This window comes from Nycticebus coucang, chromosome 12 (assembly GCF_027406575.1).
Source record: "Nycticebus coucang isolate mNycCou1 chromosome 12, mNycCou1.pri, whole genome shotgun sequence".
Taxonomy (NCBI): Eukaryota; Metazoa; Chordata; class Mammalia; order Primates; family Lorisidae; genus Nycticebus; species Nycticebus coucang.
Genome location: NC_069791.1, coordinates 61,874,274 through 61,888,768, shown reverse-complemented (window position 1 = coordinate 61,888,768; position 14,495 = coordinate 61,874,274). Strand labels below are relative to the sequence as shown.

At 53.4% G+C, this 14,495-nt stretch overlaps 1 protein-coding gene across 2 annotated transcripts in view; it reads left to right on the top strand.

Moving 5' to 3' along the window:
- PRKAR1B (protein kinase cAMP-dependent type I regulatory subunit beta) overlaps positions 1–14,495 on the top strand; it is a 161,340-nt gene that overhangs the window by 130,884 nt on the left and 15,961 nt on the right. For both annotated transcript variants that reach the window (XM_053554643.1, XM_053554644.1), the window contains exons 8-9: positions 9,073–9,133; positions 11,809–11,930. In XM_053554643.1, coding sequence (XP_053410618.1) covers positions 9,073–9,133; positions 11,809–11,930 — 183 coding nt within the window. The remainder of the gene's footprint in view (positions 1–9,072; positions 9,134–11,808; positions 11,931–14,495) is intronic.

Below are 14,495 nucleotides of genomic sequence, written 5' to 3'. Positions count from 1 at the left end.
GGGAGGCCCACTCCATGCTCTCCCTGCACACGGACTCGCTGCCAGGCGCTGTTCTAGGTGCTGGTCCCTCAAGGAGCAGCAGAGAGGCTGGCATCCCGGGACGGCAGACCGTGCGTACAACATCAGATGGTGATAGTCCTATGCTGAAAAATAAGACAGAGAGGAGGGAAGATGGGCCAAGGTTGGGGAAGGAGCTGCTGTTTATCAAAAGTCCTCAGAGACCCCCTTGATAAGGTAATAATGTTTGAGCAGAGGCCAGAGAGCCAAAAGTCTGGGAGCAGAGCACTCAGGCAGTGAAGGGCACGTGCAAAGGCCCTAGGCTGGGAGTTGCTGAGAGTGTTTGTGGGCAGCGAGGTGACCTCTGTGAATGGAGGCTGAGGCCTTTGCCACAAGGGGTAGTGGGAGGGCCCCAGCCTGTGGGCCACAGCCTCACAAGAGCCTCACCCCAACATAGAGCATCCTGGAGCCTCTGCAGGAGCTTGAACCCAGGAGTGACCAGAGACCACTGCACATAGCTCTCTGGGCTAGCTGATGGCCGCTCTGGTGAGGGCAGAGAACGGCCCAGAGGCAGGTCCTGAGAGGTCCCGGGCCTGACCACATGGGGCTGGCTGTCCCATCCCAGGGAGGGAGGGGCAGGAGAGGCCAAAGGTCTTCTAGCAACACGCCTCTCTGGGGCATCTCCCTCCTCAGCAGCCTGGACCTTTGGGGTCCCTGGCCCCGCAGGAAACAGCTCTAAGCAAACTCTCCTGGGGCTGCCCAGGATCTCCTGGGGCTGCCTAGGATCTCCTGGGACCTGGAGGTCACTACTGGGTGATTACAGAGAGCCAAGGAAAAGAAGGAGGGGTGCTCATCAACCAGAGCCCTCTGTCCAGTGGTGGAAAGTGAGGACTGGAGGTGAGGTCCCACACCCAAAGGCTGTGCCCCATGCCCACAACCAGGCTGGCGGAAGTTGGAGGAATAACTTGGCTCAAAGGCCCAGAGTGCAGCTTCTAAGGAAGGGCCATGGTTCCCTGGTGTCTGAGGAGGAGCCCTGGGGAAGTTCCCGTGCATGGCTTAGGATGGGGCTCTGCCAGCTTGGAGAATGAGTCTGGCCCTGGGAGTGTGACATCTGAATGGGGAACAAGGGTTTGATGGCCAGAGGGCAGCAGGTCTGCAGTGACATCCAGCTGTTATATGGGCTTTCAGCTAACCTTTGGGGCAACGTTCTCACTGGGCTTCCCCATGTGCTCCTCATCGGTGCCCTTACTGAGCACTAATTGAGTGCCTACTGAGCACCAGGAGCTGCTGCACAGCCATGAATACATCAGGGCACAAAGCAGGTGGACCTGGGCCCTCTGAAAGGGAATTCTGGAGGGGGTTCAGTTTCATTCTTCCTCTTTGTCTAAACACGTTGACTCCTGTTTCACCTGGAAGAGCGCTCTTCCCCACATCCTCTCTCTTAGCATGCCAAGAGAACAAGGCAGCCTCTGCCCAACCTCCCCAGCACACCTGGTCCCAGGCTGTCACCATCCACACCATGCCATTCCTGGCTGTGGGATTTTTGTGGATGGAACTTTATATTCAGGGAAGTTCCCAAACCACTGAGGGAGTTGGCGCTTCCTCTGTTTTAATTTTGGATCCCTGTGCACTAAGAATAGCCAGGGCCTGGCTGGTTTGGAAGGGAGCGCCTTGCAAGACGGAGTCTGTTTCTGCATTGGCCCTTGATCTGGGTAAATGTGGATGCGTCCGTCATGCTCTGAGTGTTCCCGCCACAAATTCACTTAATGTGAAGCTGAGACTGCCCTGGAGAACTCTGGTGGTATCTGTTCTGGAAGGTTCCTCAGTGTCTATGTCTTCCCTCTACCCCTCTGTATTTTATCAAGGGAAAAACAGAGCAAGGTGGGCTCCAGGCTCCCAGGCAGGGACTTGCACAGGGCTAGTGTCCCCAACCTTCTTTCTTCTATGCTTCTGGGGATATTTGCCCTGAGCCTTGCTGGGGCACCCATTGTTTGGAGCTAACAAATGTAGAACTCTGAGGTGAGGCTGTGTGGGACACCGAGAGCCCACTTGCCTGAGACGCTGGAATCAGGTCCTCCTCCTAGCCCCCAACCACCAAAGCCTCATGGGGTGTCCTGAGCAAATCAGCACAGCCATAAAAGCTATTTCTCTGCTTCTCAGCATAGTCAATTCTGCTTAGCAAACTTGACCACAACACCAAGGTTGTGCAGGGTCCTTTGAGCTGCAGCCTGCCCCTTGGGGTCTCAGGTCATAGCAACTGGGGGACACAATGGGGGTGAGGATGCTGAGGGTGTCCACTCAGGGAAGCCACAGTGCTGAGACCTCCACCTGCCTGGCCACTTCCTGAGAATCCTCTTCCCTCTTGCTGACCCTGGGCCCCACTAGACTCACCAACAGTGCCCTGGGACTGAAGTCAGTGACCCCACAGCTGCACACAAGGTGGGGCCAGCATCCTGTTGTGACTTCAGTGTGAGTTTTTGCTCAGCTCAGCTTTGCGGTATCAGGAAAAAAGGGCAGCCATCAGTGTTTTTAGGAGGCTCAGGTGCTGCCAGTCACTGTGTCCCCAGGTAAATTTGTCTTCTGCCTGTTTCCTGCCCCCTTTTAAGCAGAGCCAGCTATGAGTGGCCCAGCAGCTCGGCCACTAGAAACACCAGTTTTCCAGACTTTATGAGAAATCCCCTCTGTCCCTGGAGAGCTGCTGCCTGCCTGGGGCTGGCAGGCACCCTCTGTTCTCGGGGGGATGGGGGTGGGGTCCTGTGTAGGAGCTGGAGACGCTGTGGGGTGCATGCTAGGGGCAGTCCCTCTAGTACTTCAAGGACCAGCCTGACTGGCAGAGCTCAGAACAGGCCCAGACCCCCATGCCTTTGGGTGGACGCCTCTGGACTGGGCTGGGCCAGTATTGGGAGGCCAGTTCCAGGCCTCACAGTCCCCTCTCACAAAATGGCCTTGAGCAAGCCCCATAGAGGGAAATGGAGGGCACTGCTTCACCCAACTCAAAGCCCACCTCAGGATACCGGCTGATACGCTGCAGTGCTCCCAGCATATGCTATGTCCTAGCACCCCCAGATAAGAAAGCTGGACTCTGGATGCCCATGTGGTACATGAACAGCCTAGCCTCCCACTGAGCCCTGCCTACAGTCTCAGCTGCGGAAGGAAACTCGACCGCAGAAGGAAAATGATCCCAAGAGCAGGGCGGCCCTCAGGGCTGGGCCCCTCCCACAGGGTGCAGGGCAACCACCTTCAGCTGTCATGCTGCACCCAGATGGATGGGCCAGTTGCACTAAACCTTTAATGTCTAAGGTTCCTGGGGCAAAACATACTTACATTCCACTGGTTGGGCGTAATTGCTGGGCAGTCAGTGTGAATTATGAATTATTTTTTAAAAGAAATGCCTTTTTTTTATGGCCGGCGGGAATCTAAAACAGCTTGGGCTGGGTCATGGAGCCTCCTTTCTCCACTGAGGCCGTCTGGCCTCGCTTGCGACGGCAGAGCAGCTGGCCTCAGGGCCTGCACATTTCCGATATAGTCCTCTTGTTGCCAGGGAAGCCCGGCTTGTGCAGGACTCACAGTGGTTCTTCTGCCCCATCTTGGTCTAAATGGTGTTGGGCCAAGTTAGTGACGTTTTCTTGGACCTGTCGGGCTTTTGCGGGGAAGAAGGAAGTTTGGGGAGGGGATAGATAGGATATCTCCAAGGTTCTAGAATCAGAACTTACATATAGCCTTATTAGTGCTGGTCTGGCCCAGAACTGAAGGAGAAGCTGAAGCACAGGGTCACGGGAGAGCTGGGGTCCCACACTAGGATGTGAGTCCATGACCTTTCTGGAGCTCCCTGGGCTGGTGGCAATATACCCACTTAGTGCAGATGAGAAAGTGGAGGCTCTGAGAGGCAGGTGCTTGTTTTAGGACCACATAGCCAGCAAGTGAGGATGCAGAGATGAACTATCATGCCTGACAGAAACCAGCTCCTGAGTTCTTTCCAGCATCCCCGGACCAGTTATTGGCTGAGGGAGGCGGAAGTGCAGGCAGCGCCCCCACATCTCCATGCGTGTCCCTGAATTAAATGTGCACAGCAGCCACTGCTCCAGCATCCCCCAAGCTCTGAAAACACATATACCCACAGCCTAGGTGAGTCTTTGGTGTCCTTGTCTGCCGTTCCCATCCCCCTCTCTGTCCAGTCCCCACCCACTGCGCTGACTTTCAAAACAAGGAGCTATTCTCTCTCCAGGCACCAGGCTCCAACTGCTAGCCTCTTGGGGCCCCTACCCCACCCTCCCAGGCTTTGTGGTCCTTGGACTGTGCAGCGGGAGGTTCACACATCAGAGTAGTGAGGTTAGTGCTGCCTGGCTGGGATTCAAGTGGCCACATGGGCAGTTATGCTGACCAGATTGTCCTCTCCTGAGTGTGCTTTGGGAGACAGACATAGCTTTGCAGCGTGTCATGTGTATACATTTTAGATGGTGCTCAGGGCATGGGAGTGGGCAAGCTCACCTCTCAGGGTGTCCTGTGGGTTCCTAGTGGATGACAGAGCAAGCGCCTGAGCCTTCTCTGTTTTCTGGCTACTGGGCACCCAGGGAAACAGGGCTGAAAGGGCTGAGGGCACCCAGGCCCCAAAGATCCTGGTTCTCTCCGTGTTGGCATGGAACCCTCTCTGCCTGCAGTGAAGCCTGTCTGAAAGTGACTGCCGTGCAGTCACTTGAACACTGAGAGCCAGCAGCGGCAAATCAGTAGCCATTTGCCGAGGTCTTTTACCACATATCCCCAGAAACTCCATGGGAAGCAGACAGGGAACCTTCTGGGCTGAGTTGGAGATGGCCCTGATGAAGCAGTGAGCAGTCGAGGAGGAGCTCAGGTCAGAGGCATGGAACGTGTGCCTGCTTCAGTCTTTCTCATGACAGAGACCCCAAAGCCCAGAGGGAAAGAGAGTGGTCTAAGAGCATAGGAGTTATGGGCAGGCTGGCGCTAGAATTGAAGTGTGCTGACACTCCTATCAGGCCTCTTCCATTGTCCTCAGTAAGAACCACCATCACTATCATCATTACCATTACCATCACCTTCACTGTCACCATCAGCAGCAACATAAGGAACATTTGTTAAGACTTGGTCCTTGCAGTGACCCAATAAGGGCAGGAATTTTTATCTCCTTTCTCCGAGGTTCCCTGAAGCAGGTGTCACATACAAACCCATCCTCGTCCAACTTGAGTGGCATGCCTGCTGTGTTGTCAGTGCTGAGGCGCTGGGTGGGTGGGGCATCCTTAGGGTCCTCATCCCTCGTCAGGGCTGCATCTTGGCCAGATTCGGTTTTCCATGCTATGAGTGGGAGTCTTGGCTCCAAGAGTCTGTGTTTCTGGACATTAAGGGAGGCTTAGAGGCAAGTGAGGAAGCCCACGGGACTGGAAATGGCCTGTGCCCAGGCAGCTTGAGACACATGGGAAAGGTCGGCCTCACCACTGGGGTCCAGAATAAGCAACTGTGGAAAAACCCTTTGTTTAGCCCTTGGGAGTGGTGGCTGTGCCGTGGGACACTCAAGCCAGCCCTCCCCCACTTCACTGCCACTTGCATTTTTGTCATATTTTCTAGGGACAGGCATTTGGCCTCATGTGCCCTTGTCCAAGCTCCCCCCAGCCCTTTCCCTTCCAGAAGACCCCCGCACTCCACTCTCTCCTGCCCCTCTTGCAGGGTCCTCCTGCCTTAGAGGACTGCGCTGGCTCCCACCCAACAAGGAGGGTGTGGGCCTGAGGCCGCTCATGCTGCGCTCCCGTCAGGGGCCTGCTTGCCCCAGCCCTGCCATGCAGGGTGCTCCTGCAGTGGCCTCCCTTTTCCCAGCAATGGAGTCTCCTTCAACACCTTCAAAGGTGTTGGGATCCTTCAAAGGATCCCTTTTTAAAGGGTACATTGGTATACTTTGTACCCAGCTGAGTCCATTTTCAGAGACTAAAGCCACAACACCAAGTTTGCCTTTGATTGTGGTAGTATCAAGAGATGGGGAGGGGTATGGTGGGTGCAGGCCCCAGGCACAGGCCAGGGCAGAGCCCTTGTCCCCACACGTGGTGGTGTGTTCACCTCTGTGCCTTCTCCTCTTCCATGGCCATCTGGGCTGCGGACTGGACAGTACACACCTCCACGCCTGAGCACACCTGCACACTTCAGCATTGCTGTTCCCGCTGCCCACGGGCATGTGATAAAGGCCACCTGAGGTCTGACTGTGAGTTCTATTCTTGTGGGGAGATCAACAGGCATTTGAGGCTTCTCTGGCTGTCAGGAGTCTTACTCCCCACATCAGATCTGATTCTTTCCCCATCATGGTCTTCTTAACATTACTTTAGCCCACGGCCAGAGGGCTACAGGGCCTGAGGCCAGTTTGGCTGTGAGGACTAGGGACCACAAGGGTCCTGCTGCTGCAAGAGGATGTAAGGAGCCAAGGAGGGGTCCTGGGGGCATCAGTGCCACCTCACTGTGGCCAGGTGAGATGAGAGGCAGCTGGGAGAGCTGCGGGGTGGGCATTATGCTAGCCCACGTGCCCTAGGATTGGGGTTAAATGGACACATTAGCTGTCACTGAGTAACAGACTCCTCCAAACTTAGTGGCCTATGGCAGCAGTATAACATTTGTCAGACAGTTTCTCAGCAGTTCCCCAGGGTGGTCAGGAGGTTTGGTGGCCGAGGGACGTGTCTGTGCTGAGCCTCTCCATAGCTGAGCACTTTAGGCAAGAGCCAGGCAGGTGCCACAATGTCTTTTACACTCTTGCTTTGGAAATCTTAAACCATTATTTTTTAATATTCTCTTGGTTGCACAGGTCAGCCCTGTTCACAGGACAGGACCACACAGGTTGAAAACACCAGTGCTGTCACAAAGCTGCTGCCACACCAGGCATAACAAACACTCAGGAGAACAGGGCTTAGACCAAAGGGTTATTTCTCACGTCCAAAAACCCTGAAAATAGCCACCTAGGGTGGGTGTGCTGCTCTGTGGGCTCAGAACCCCTCTTGTCTGGTTGCTCCTCCTGTTCACAAGAGCCCAGGAGGTCTGCTGGGGCTCTAGCTGTTCTCTCCACAGGCCAGAAAATAGGAAGCAGGAGAGAAGGGCATGCTCAGAAACTGCACACCCCGCTCATGTCAGAGCTTGGCCAGCTGGCTGCAAACACTGATGGGAGGCCCTGCTGCCGGGTACATGGTTCTCTATCTCAGGGTGCTATAGGAACACGTGAAATAGCACATCAGGGCTTAGCACCCATAGATCAGTGGTTAGGGCGCTGGCCACGTACCTGGTCCAGGCCTGCTAAACAACAATGACAACTACAACAACAACAACAAAAATAGCCGGGCATTGTAGCAGGCACCTATAGTGCCAGCTACGTGGGAGGCTGAGGCATGAGAATTGCTTAAGCCCAAGAGTTTGAGTTGCTGTGAGCTGTGACACCATCGCACTCTACCTAGGGCAACATAGTAAGACTCTGTCCAAAAAAAGAAAAGAAATAGCACATCAGGAAGTGGTGAGACACATCCCTGTCTGACAGGTGAAATGCTGGCACAGCTCTGGGGTTTTCATTCCTGGGTTCATGATCACTCCCCAGGGCAGTTACTCAGCCCCTCTGAGCCTTAGTTTCCTCCTCTGGAAAGAAGGATAATAATATGTTCACCTCCCAGGGTTGTCACAAGGTCTATGAGGAAAGGTGTGTCTAAGACCCTGACCCTATTCTCTGACTTAGGGGTACCTTCTGCATAGTAGGTCCCTTCCCTCAACCTCTACACCAAGGTGACGGTTGATCAAAGGTCATAGAAAGTTTTGCCACTGGTAGATAACTATCTCTCTGGATTCTATTCAGTGCCAGGGTACTCCCTACTCAAATTTGTGGTCTTCATCAGTTGATGAGGCCATTTGAATTTTAACAAGACCAGGCTTGCTGCTCTCAGTGGACTGTCTGTCCTCTGTTTTCTGGATGTGTAATGCTTTATATACTCACTGGCATGGCTGCTTTGTGCAGTTGTGGAGTCTGCACACTGTACAAAGGTACTGTACAGAAGGCAAGAGGGACTGAGATCCAGGCTGCTTTTTACTTACCGGGCTGGGGCTGACTGCCTAGAGGTGGGGCCTCATTCTTGTTTGCACAAGGATCCATCAACTTGCTGAGACATGTGCTTGAAGTGCCTTTTTTTTTCCTTTTTGTTGGAACAGAGTCTCAATGTGTCACCCAGGCTGGAGTGCATCATCATAGCTCACTGCAGCCTCAAACTCCTGAGCTCAAGCTATCCTCCTGCCTCAGCCTCCCGAGTAGCTGGGACTACGGGTGCCCGCCATCAGATCCTGCTAATTTTTCTATTTTTAGTACAGACAGGTCTCCCTCTTGCTCAGGCTGGTCTTAAACTCCTGAGTTCAAGTGATCTTTCTGCTTCGGCCTCCCAAAGAGCTGGAATTTCAGGCATAAGCCATCATGCCTGGCTGGGGTGCCTTTTTCTAATTCACATTTCTAATCCTACTTAACAGGGTATATTCTAATTTCTAACTCACATAATGCTGACAGGGCCCTGTTTGTTGGTTTTGCATTATCCAGCTTGCTTTTACTGGGGTAGGGGGACAGATTTATTGGTTCTTTTAACTGGGAAGGATGCAGATGGAGCCAGCTTCAGGCACTTCTGGATCCAGGGTTGGCTGTACCCTCTCTCCTACATCACATACTCAATTCTGTGTGTCAACTTTTGTTTCTCTTCAAGTGAGGGGAGGGCAAGGGGTTCTGGAGTAGGCAAGGGGCGGACAACACTTGGCATTCCCGCTCCCAGCCTTTGAGCACCCCTTTGGCAGACAGAAATCCAGGCAAAGGACTCTGGCTGGCCCACGCTTGGTGGGTCCTCTGTTGCCAGCCAAGGGACTTAGGAACCTACATGAAGTCTCTTCTAGGGGCCAGGGCCAGGCATGGGCAGCATGGCAGCTCACACAGATGTGTGGCCATTGCAGGGACACTCGGGTGCTTACAGGTTCTCCCTCTAGGAGTTCACAGCCATGTGGGGACCCCTGTAAGTGTCAGAAGGCTTCGGGCTTGGAGACCCACTTTCTCCCTGTGTTTTCCTTTCTTTCTAACAGGGCAGCACACTGAGAAAACGCAAGATGTACGAGGAGTTCCTGAGCAAGGTGTCCATCCTAGGTCAGTAGCCCCATCTGTCCAGGCATGGCCTCTGCCTTGTTTGAGCACCTGCAGCCACGTTGGCTGTTTTCCCATTCTCCCTATGGCTGGGGAGTTCTTAGTACCATGCAAGTTTGGGACACACACACGTGTGCACTCACGCATTCTCACATGCCAGCACACCAGGCACTGAAATGTCAGCTCCTCCTCCTTCCCCCAGAGTCAGTCATTCATTACTGCTGTCATGGTAACAGCTGTGGTCTTACTGCCGCCACAGTGACGGGTGAGACCCTCTCCCTACTCCCAGGGCTGAGCAGGCAGGCCCAGGCTGGAAGTTGTTTCCTTCTTCTGTGTCTTGGCTTTTGTAGGCCTGTCAGACACTCTTCCCGCCTAGCCTCCTATCCCCCCGTTTTGTTTTCCTTTGATTAATGCAATAGCTGCCAAGTGTGACCAGCTTCTCCACGGCCTTCCGGAGGAATAACAAGACTGTAATCCCCTCTCCCTCTCAGTCACCATTAGCCGCACAAAGTCCCCCCAAAAGTAACTGGCGGGACAATGCCTTGTGGCTGGCTTTGGCAGGCGGACGCCTTGGAGGGAGCCTGAGCTGTGGACTTTGGCATTTGTCCCCTCACTAGGAACTTGGCAACAGCAACTGTGCACTGGGGCCCTTGGGGTTCTCCTGTCTTCTCATCAGGGTCGGCCCCTAGAACCAGAAGCTTCACAAACTCAGCACAATCCACATGGGAAGGGGTGAAGCTACAAGATGCCCCCTGAGCCCACATGGTGGGGTCTCCCTTTCTGGGCAAGTTTACATGCCCTGGCTTTGTCTCATCTTGAGGCTGCAGACTGACCCCTGTGAGGTACTTTCTGGGTCACCTGCCTACATTGACTCTGCTCATCTTCCACAGTGCAGTGTGAAAAATGCCTTTCAGAAAAGGGACTGACCATTAAAAGTGAGACTCCCACAGCCTGTGTCACCTTGTTTCCCTACATAGGATCTACCACTTGCATGTGGTGTCCTAAGGCACAGAGATTCTGAATTTTAGTAAACAAATGCCCCCAGATGTTTTGTGTTTCATGAAATATCCACAGCCTTGAAACATTTAAAAAATTAAGGCCAAAAAGTTGCCATCTCTCAACATACAGTTTTTTTCTTTTTTTTTAAGACACAGTCTCATTCTGCTGCCCTAGTCAGAGTGCAGTAGCATCATCATAGCTCACTGCAGCCCCAAACTCCTGGGTTCAAGTGATCCTGCCTCAGCCTCCCAGGTATCTGGGACTACAAGTGCGCACCACCATGCCTGGCTAACTGTTTTCTATTTTTGCACAGATAGGGTCTCACGGTGTTGCTCAGGCTGATCTCGAACTCATGGGTTCAAGTGATCCTCCTGCCTCAGCTCCCAGAGTGCTAGGATTATGGACATGAGCCACTGCTCCCGGCCCCAACATAATAGTCTCTTCTGACAGTTTTCACCCAAGATTTATGTTGTAGGGAGATAAAGCTGTTGCTAATCTTGATTTGTCAGACCTTAGAATATTACAGATTTCAAATGTCAGAAAACACACTTGCTAATTAAATATGTGGAAATTAACTTCCTAACTACAACTGACTTCTAAAATTAAATGCCTCTTATCACTGACCTTGTCAGGAAACCAAGAAACAAAATGCTCTGAATTCATAGCCAGTCCAATTCTGTGTCCATTTCCTCCTAAGCATAAGCCATAGTTTTGCCCAAAAGGGACCTGCATTTTGTAGCAGCAAGGTGTGAGCTGAAGTGCTGCCCTACCTGGGATTGGGGCACAAACCAGGCGGCCTCACCCCTTCCCCAAGCTACATCTGCTCAGCCCCAGGGTTGCAGGAGCTTTGTCCTCTGTGTGTGTGGTATTGGCAGGAGTGTTTAAGGAGAGAAATATTCTTCCTAACCTAGATCTAAAATAAATGCTTTGCTTTTTATTTTTAGCTTCTGGCCATAAAAGTTTATTTCGCCAAAAAGAAATAGTTAATCAGGTGGTCATTATTTTCTTATAAAAGTTTCACCATTATTTTTTTTTTCTCCCAAGGGTTAGAGATGGATAATGACTGGGAAGGAAAGGCAAGAGAAGAGTTGATGAATTTGCAAGCTTTTGCAGATAAACTTGGCATTGGAATAAAATATTTTAACCTGAAACAATGGAAGGTCTACTCTGCCTTGATTATGCCACATAAATGCAGTTCCATGTTCTTGGAATAGTCCGTGAAGAGTGGTGTTCTTTTTGAATGGGTGATTGCTTCCACCACTCAGAGTTATTTTAAGCTACTCAGTAGCTGTAGTGCTTAGCAGGGACTCTTACCTGCAAAACTATAGGCAGCTCTATTCTTTCGAACATAACAAAAGTATTTTCAGACTAACTTAACCTGGAGTCAATTTTCAGCCCGTTTTACTTACATTAAGTTGGCTGCAGGTGTTGTATTTGAAGCTGTCCCCACCCCTTCCCCCCACTGTGCCATCCACCCACTGCCAGCACAGCCAGGCCTGTGGGATGGGCTGCAGGGAGCTGGCCTGGTGACCCTGGCTGCTGTCTGCTTCTTCATTCATCTGTCTTATGAAGCTAACACCCAGGTGTTTCCTAAGGACGAGTTTTGAGAACAGCCTTGTGCTGACCTTGGCAGCCAGATTCGGGCCCCTGGTGACCCTGTCTTTGTCCTCCTGTCACAGAGTCCCTGGAGAAGTGGGAGCGCCTGACTGTGGCTGATGCACTGGAGCCTGTCCAGTTTGACGATGGAGAAAAAATTGTCGTCCAGGGGGAGCCAGGAGACGACTTTTTTATCATCACTGAGGTGGGTCTCCTTAGGGATGGTGACACTCCCAGGGCACCACTGCTGTGTGGACTTGCCCTCCTGTTTTTCCCCTGCACTCCAAACATACTTTCCTCTGGAAAAGAGAACTGACCCCATGCTCCCCATGACCCCACAGCCCCCTGACCCCATAACTCCGTGCCCCCATTCCCCCAACCTCCTCATTACCCCCATGACCTTCACAACCTCCATGAGCCCGGTGCCCTCCATGACTCCCATACCCCCACATCCCCACACTCTCTGTGACCCCTCCCCTTATCCCCCCTGCTTGCCTACACTGAATACCTCATGGAGCGGGTGGACAATGGCTCGCACTTCACCACCGCAGATCCCTCCCATCCTTATGTGTTGAGGCTCTTCCTAAAATGGCGGCAGATATAAAACCTGCATGGGTGAGAAACCCAGGGACCTGTGCCTGTCATGGGGGCGCCCTCTCCCCAGGGGTTAATGCTGGGAGAGACCTAGGGCAGAGCCTCCCTGCAGGTGGCCTAGGCACAAGCGCATGACCTGCCATGGCTCTGTGAACGGTGTGGGTGGCTCATTCCCGCTTCTTGGGTCCTCTAGGGCAAAGAGGATTTCACATTTGTGTCTCGATGCCCAGCATGGTGGAGTTTGCACCATGCCATGTCCTGCTGTCCCTGAAACATCCACAGCATGGGCAGCAGAGGGTTGTGCGCCGTCTGGAGGGAACACATCTTATCACTCCGGGTTTCTGGGAAGACAAGGAGGGTGTCACCAGAATCGAGCTGGCACATTCTCTGAGTCTAGGCTATGTGGTGTCAGGGAGCCCCCAGGCACCACGTGTGACCTGACACGTCCACATCAGAGTGGAGCAGAGAGCCTGGTCATGGGCGAGGACACACACGACTCACAAACATCAGGCTCTGTGATGGACACGGCCGCCTTCACCAGGCTTCTCATCAAAGAGCACATCTGTTCTGTGAGCGCCGCTTCCTGCATGTGCTGTGTTCTGCCTTTCCCTTTGGTTGGCGACTGAGGCTTGACCTTCTGTGTTTCTTTTGGCTCTGGGAGCTGGGCCCAGTTTCCCAGGGTTATCTTGGAGGGTTTGCTGTGGCTGTGTGGCTTGTCAGGAGCAGCTAAGTCCAGGGGGCTCCTATAGAGTGCCCCTGTGGTGCTGGGTGGGTGCCAGCTGCCCCTCTCAGAGTCCTCTGCACCTGCTGCCCATGAGGTTTCCAAGAAGGGCCCTGTAGAGGGATTTGGGGCTGGGGACTGTCACTGGCCTTCATGGAGAGTCCCAGACCATGGACTGGAGCAGGGGTTGTGGACAGGGTGGGATGGGAGCATGTCTGCACGAGCAGCTACTGTGCCAGCCCACGGGCGTCACCCACAAAGGGAAGGGTTGGCTTTCAAAACATTTTGGTCTTCTTGACAACTTGGATTTTCCCTTCCTCTACTCCACCACAGTTGGTGAGTCATGGTGGATCCCCAGGTTCACAGGGGTCAGAGCTTCAGAACTGATGCATCCTTGGGGCTCCAGCTACTGCTGACAACTTGGTGTCCCTGGCCCAGCTCTACAGGTGCAATGTCAGTCCCGGCACCAGCCCACTCCCCCTGCGAGGATGTCTCAAGGGCAGGGCCAAGCCGAGCTGCCTGATAAGCTGTGGTTCTGCTGTTGGTTGCTTTCATTTCTGTTTCCCTGAAGTGGTACGTGGAGAAGGCTCCATGTTTCCTCTTGCAGCTGACACCAGCATCCTGCTCTGCCTTCAGGGGTTGGACATTTTCCCCAAGTTGCCATCACTCCTCCTTGAGTGATTTCTAAATCAAATTGTTTTCTTAGTTGTGCCTTTGGTGGGTCACAGACACCCTTTGTGGGTGAACTACGCATTGCTAGGGAGTGGAGTCTGGACCCCCTGCCTTACCCAGTTCCTTCATCTGACTGCCCAGATCTGCCTGGGGTACCCTCTGGCCAGGGCTTGCTCAAGAGGGCCCAAGGCCCCACAAGTTCTTCAATGACAGCCTGCTGGTACCTGGCCCCACCCTGTGGGGAGGTGGGATTATTTCAGGGCCAGTTTCCCCTTGGGTGTGGGAAGTCCACAGAGGAGCCCCTTACCCTGTGCAGGTATGAGGAACAGCTCCTGCAGACAACTGGTGTGCCCTGAATCCCTGCTGGCCTTCGTGGCCAACTCCACTGAGGGCCAGGTGTCTTGGGAATTGGTGGTGATGGGAGAGCAGCACTGGCTGCAGGGCCCCAAGTGTATGTGGGCCGGGAGGAGGTGTCTGTGCAGGAGCAGGGTGCACTGCGAGGGAGGTCATCCTTCCTCTTCCTCTTCCCCTAGCCCTGCCCATTCACACCAGCTGCCAGCTCCACAGACATCTGATCCTCAGAGCTCTTGGAAAATATTCTCAGCAGAGCATACAGAGTCATTTTTCTCAAGTGTAAAACTAGGAGAAAACTCCTGGCGCAGATAGAGAAAACACCCGTGGGTTGGTGGGAGTCCCGCAGCGCTGGCCTGTGCACGCTTCTCCTCACCAGCTCTGCTCCTACATCCTGGGTTGGGGGCTGCTCTTTTCTTCCAAACAGGCCTG